This window comes from Artibeus jamaicensis, unplaced genomic scaffold (assembly GCF_021234435.1).
Source record: "Artibeus jamaicensis isolate MK-2021 breed Jamaican fruit bat unplaced genomic scaffold, CSHL_Jam_final scaffold_1283, whole genome shotgun sequence".
Classification (NCBI taxonomy): Eukaryota; Metazoa; Chordata; class Mammalia; order Chiroptera; family Phyllostomidae; genus Artibeus; species Artibeus jamaicensis.
This window is the reverse complement of record NW_026522028.1, coordinates 20,394,266-20,400,265: the sequence shown is the minus strand read 5'-3', so window position 1 is coordinate 20,400,265 and position 6,000 is coordinate 20,394,266. Positions and strand designations below refer to the sequence as shown.

At 46.3% G+C, this 6,000-nt stretch overlaps 1 protein-coding gene across 2 annotated transcripts in view; it reads left to right on the top strand.

Annotated features, from left to right (window-relative positions):
* The first annotated feature begins 1,901 nt into the window (after positions 1-1,901).
* The window catches only part of EGFL6 (EGF like domain multiple 6), a 51,235-nt gene continuing 47,136 nt past the window's right edge, over positions 1,902-6,000 (top strand). For both annotated transcript variants that reach the window (XM_037157492.2, XM_037157491.2), the window contains exon 1: positions 1,902-2,140. In XM_037157492.2, coding sequence (XP_037013387.2) covers positions 2,061-2,140 — 80 coding nt within the window. In that variant the 5' untranslated portion in view covers positions 1,902-2,060. The remainder of the gene's footprint in view (positions 2,141-6,000) is intronic.

The following is a 6,000-nucleotide window of genomic DNA, read 5'->3' as shown; positions in this document are numbered from 1 at the left end:
CTTGCCACTTTCTGGCTAGACAGCTCTGCTCTGCTCCCTGCCCTGGAGAGGTAGTGCTCATCCTTCGTGGAAAGGGAAAGTACACTTCCCAAGCAGGAAGGGAACTGGTTTATATGGACAAGAGTCCCCTCCCCTGGTCCCTGATTGGTGCATCCATGAGGACTCCAAATTCTTGCAGTTTGGCCCCAAAGGCACTGTCCTGATTGGTTAAAATAGAGCTGCTGTGATTGGCCCCAGCTCCCATTGGATGGCGAAGGTCTCAGTGCTATTGGTTAAACTAGGACTCCAGGAACGCCTTTATAAGGGGCTGACTCAGAGCGCAGGGCCACAGTGCTGGCAGGCAGTTTCATGCAGAGGTGGGTAGTTCAGTACAGGTTTCTCCCTGAAGCATGGCTTGCGTGAGAAGCTCCTGCTTAGAAATGGCTGCAGAGCTCTGTTTTAAAAAAAAAGATGAGTTCTTTGCATATGATCTCACCTTTAACAGGAACCTAAATAAACAAACAAACAAACAAAACTAGCAAGCAAAATATAACCAAAGACACTGAAATACAGAACAGGCTGACAGGGACCAGAGGGGAGAGGGGAGAGAATTTCAGGGGAAAAGGGGAAGGATTCACAGGAACAAGTATAAAGGACACAGGGACAAAAACTAAGGGGGGGATGGGAGGGAGGTGGAGAGCACTGGGGGGATGGGCTGGAATGGGAGTGAAAGACAGAAAACTGTACTTGAACAATAATTAAGTAAATTAAAGAAAAAACGAGCTCATTTAGCCACCAGGAACCCTTCTTAATAGCTGTCCCCCACCCCCATCAGAGTTCACAATCCCATTCTAAAACATCGAATGAAGCTTATAATCAAGACAAACCTCTTTCTTCATATTCATTATTTTATTTCTAACACCAGATCACAAGCATGTCAGCTATAGCTTGTGTAACACATCATCACAATAAGCCTTGGTAGCTTGACTGGCACCGCTGACCTTTGCTGATATACACTAAGCTTGCTGACTAGTGTTGCTCTAAGCTATAGGTCTGCGAGTTGGTCACGTAGCTGCGTTCTACCTGGTTCTCATTCTCCTTGAGCTGTGACACTAGCTGGGGCACGCTCCTTCTGTGGCCATGATAGAGACTCGGGTGTTTTAAGGCCTTGGCTTGAAACTGTAATGCCACTGGTCAAAGCCTGTCACACAGTCAAGTCCAAAGCCAAAGTGTGGAGCCATAGGCTCTGCCTCCCATGAAGACAAAGAGAGTAGATGCAAGGAGGGGGTGAGGGAGAGACTAATCACTCATTAGACCATAACAAGTTATCAAAATAAAGAACAAGTGAAGTACCCAAGTGAATTCTCTGAGCTGGCATAGCACTGTGTTTCTGCTGTTAATTTCTGCACTGGTTACTATATTACTATATTGTCTGGTGGTTTCATGTGAGTGAACTGTGAAAAAATGAGTATGGCAAGTTACTTGTCAAAGGAAGGGGCTGCACAGGTGACTTCCCAGCTCCAGCAGCCCATGAGTTGCAGTTTGTGGGTGAAAACCCACCGGAGTGTCAAAGTCTAAACAGAAATAAGATAGAAGTGTCATTGTGAACTGGCATGCTCAGTTCCTGCTTTGACTTCTCAGCCACCTTCTTAAACCCTCCAGTGCAGGTATCACTCACTGAAAGCTGCCCATGTCTGAAATAGACTGGAATGAAGTGAACTGAGTCTGGGGTAAGGTGCCTGGTGAACACCAAACAGAGGATGAGCTAGTGGTGCTGGAGGCGGGTCCCAGCCAGAGGTGCATGGCCCGCCCCGCCCTCCCTCGAGCGCACCGACCCTGCTTCACCCACAGAGGAGCTGCGGTGGCCTGGCCAGGGCGTCCCCACCTCTCCAGGGGCTGCGAGCGCCCCCTGCCGCATCCTCCCTCCCTGCCCCCGCAGGACCCGGCTGGGGAGGAGTGAAAGCTACAAGCAGTGCAGCGGGAGAGAAGAAGCTGCGGTGGTCCCCGTGCGCTCTGTCCTGAGCCCTCCCTGGGGGCAGGAGGAGGAGTGGCAGGCAACAGCGGCAGAGGGAGGCCCCCTGATGAAGATGCCGCTGCCCTGGACCTTTGCGCTCCCGCTGCTGCTCCCCTGGGTGGCAGGTGGATCAGGGAACGCGGCCAGGTGAGTGGCTAGCGATCGCCCCCCACCACACCTAAGCTCCTCACGGGGACCCCCTACTCTTTGTCCCAGTTCCTCTCGGCCCTCCCCGCGGGCGTGTGCATGCCGAGACGGAATTTAACAGGGATGCCAACCCCGGAGTGCCCACGGCGTTCTCTCCAACTCCCTTTGCATCCATGGCGCTCCACCTGACCACGTCTGGGGGTTCCAGGAGGAGGGAGGCTCTGCGCACAGCCCGGTGGGTGCAGTCTGGCTTAGTGGTCTGCAGACATCTACTGTGGGGGCGGCTGTGTGAGTGTGTGGGTAAGTGGGTGGGTTTTGTCCCTGTGCGGCTTTGTGTTTTCCACTCTCTCCTAACGGCGCTGATAGTCAGTCACTAGTTTTGCTGCGGAAGGAGGCAAAGAAACTGGGGAGGACCACGACTAAGCATTTACCTTTTGTGGGCTGAGGCCACTGTGAAGGGGGTTCCTCTACTCAGTGGCTCTCTGATTTGGGTTGATGACCCGGAAAGAACGAACATAGTTGTCAGATGGAACTGACTCACTCTTCTTCCTCTGGCAGTTCAGAACCTGAGGATGTTTCTTTACTCCCCATAACCTTTTCTAAGCCCTGAAACGTTTCTGCAGAGATCAGCAAACCCACTTAAGAATTGCACACTTACACAGTGCTCCCTGGTGCTGTATGAAACACTTTTGGACTATTAACCCATTGGAAGCCCCCTAACTGCTCTTTGTAGAAGGTACTATTATTGTCATCCTCCTGTTATAGGGGAGAAATAGGAGGCACAGAGAGGGGGGCAAACGCCCAAGAAGAAGGCACAACCAGGAACCGATGGCTCCAGCATTTGAACCCAGGCAGACTGGCCCAGAGTCCCTCCTCTGCACCAATTGTTAGGGCAGCCTTTTGAGAGTCACTCGCTGGAAAAGGGTTCATGGTTCCCTGACTGTGATATCTCGCTTTCTGGGGTGTCTACTAGAGCTGCGCTTCTCCACTGTGGCTGCAATGGACACTTACTGGGGGGTGAGGCTCTTCTGTGTATTGTGAGATTTTTAGCAGCAGCGTCTGTAGTGCTTCTACCCACTAGATGCCAATAGCAATCTCCCTAAGTTGGGACAACCAAAAAATATCCCTGGACATTGTCATGGGTCCCCTAGGGGTAGGAGGCAGAATCACCTTTAGCTGAGTGACAATTACATCGCTATTGAGATCTTTTGGTGGACAGTTCCTGGGACAGCAGGCTGAGAGCTTTGCTTCAGTACAGGCTTCTCTAAGGTGAGCCTGTCTGTGTGTGACTTAGGGGAAAAGGGGCTTAAGAGGCCGCCAGAGTATTAAGGGATTTAGGAGTTCAAAGAGAACAAACCTCAAATCAGGTTGTTACAATGTATGGTCACAAGTTTCAATTTTGTTTTTGTGATAAAAATGTGAGCAGACATCATTTGCTCATAACCCCATTGTCCTGGAAGGCGGCAGTTCTTTTATTGCTAGAAAGCCCACTTAAGAAAGACCAGGTGCACTCTGGCTGGTGTGGCTCATTGGATTGATCGCCCGCCTTTGAACCAAAGGGTCGACAGTTCAATTCCCAGTCAGAGCACATGCCTGGGTTGTGGGCCAGGTCCCCAGTTGGGGGCGTGAGAGAGATGACCACACATTGATGTTTCTCTCCCTCCCTTTCTTTCTCCTTCCCTTCCCCTCTCCCTAAAAATAAATAAAATCTTTAAAAAAAAGAAAGACCTAGTACTTTAGCAACCAGCAAACTGACCTCCAGAAGCACCACTCTCAAAATGCCACGAAATTAAATGAAAAGCCAAAAAGCTCCCAAATAAACCAAAGAATATTAAAGTGCAGCATCCATATCAGGATCCTACAGTTTTCAAGATGTGAAATGTGGTTTCTTTACTCTGGATCAGGTTCGCCAATGAGTGTGCTTATTACATCCTCATCATGCTTGGAGATTTTGAGTGGTCAGCTCTTCAAGGAACCGGCAGGAACTGTGTTTAATCAACTCCAGACCCCCAGTTACAGGAACATGCTAACAGAAAAGGCTAGGTGTTGACTGCAGAAAAGTATGTCTCTTGATGATTTGCTGAGGTTTCACAACTTATAGCAAAAATTGCCCCTGCTATGGAGAGATTTTTTATATAGTTACCAGGGGCTTTTTTACTTGAAAAACTTCACCATAACTTTAGTGACCAAGAAAAGTATATGCCTCTTAAATGGTGCTTAGCATATAGTGCACAATTAACACTCTTCAAATAAATACATCATTAGCAGTATACATTTCTGTGGTCTTAAGCATCAATATTTGGCTTGAACTCCAGATTTATATATGCTCTTTGGGCATTGGGGCAATTTAGATGCTCTAGACCTGCTTTGTCTATTCCTAGCTCTCCCTTATTCCCCTGCTTCTACTACAGTTCTCCATTCTCTCTTGTAATTCCATTCTCTCCTATAAGTCTCTGCTGCTACCATAATCCCATTCTCTCCCATAATCCCATTTTCTCCAATAGTTCCCTGCTTCTCCCACAATTCTTCATTCTCTCTCATAATCCCATTTCCTCCCACAGTTCTCTGCTTCTCCCATAATCCCATTCCCTTCTATAATTCTCTGTATCTCCCATAATATTATTCTGTCCTGTTATTCTCCATTTCTCCCATAATTCCATTTTCCCATTGTTCTCTGCTCCTATAATGTCATTTTCTCCCATAATCCCATTCTCACCCATAGTTCTCTGTTTCTCCCACAATTCTTCATGCTCTCATAATCTTATTCTCCACCACAATTAATTCCCTATTTACCCCAATAATCCTATTCCCTCACATAGATTTCTACTTTCCCCATGATCCTATTCTCTCCCATAGTTCCGTTTCTCCCATAACACCAGTTTTGTACTTCTCCCGTAATTCCATTCTCTCACAGAATATTGTGCTACTCCCATAATTTCATTCTCCCATAATTTCCTGCTTTTCCCATAAGTCTCCATTTTCTCGCATAATTACCTGATTTTTCCATAATCCCATTTTCTCTCACAATTTTATACTCCCACAATTCTCCATTTTCTGCCATAATCCTATTATCTCCACACATCCCTCTGCCTCTCTCACAATTCTCAATTCTCTCCCATTATCCCATTCTTTCCCATAGTTCCCAGCTTCTCACTGAATCCCACTGTCACCCATAATTCTCCATTCTTATAATCCCATTCCCTTTCATAGTTCCCTACTTTCCCCATAATCCTATTCTCTCTCATTATTTCTTGCTTTCCCTATAATTCCATTTTGTCCCACAGTTCTCTGCTTCATTAATCATTTTATATCAGTATGTGTTGAAATGATAATGTTGTAAATATTAGATAAAATGTATTACTAAAATTTATTTCATCCCTTTTATATTTTGAAAAATGTGGCTACTAGGAAATTTTAAATGCCCTATGTGGCTGTTATATTTCTCTTGGAATGTGTCAGTATAGAACATTTATTGATCCAAACTCTAGGTCCTCAGTCTGGCATCTTTTAGCCTTGGACATATAAGGTAAATGTTATTAACGTTGCTATAGTTAAGACTCAAGTTTGGAGCAAGTCCCTATTTAAAATATATTTCTGCTATGTGTTTTTTCTCTATTGAATTAAAGTACAAGTAATGGGAGAGGTGAAGGAGTGACCGGGTTTGTGCAGAGGGTCCACCCTCATGGTTTACTTTCTGCAAACCACACCCTGTATGGAGAATTGGTTCTTGTTAGAGCCATTAAGGAAGGGCCATTGTAACAATTTACCAGAAATTCAGTGGCTTAAAATAACACAAATTGATTATCTTACAGTTCTGGAGGTCGGAGTTCCAAAATGAGTCTTATGAAGCTAAAGTTTAG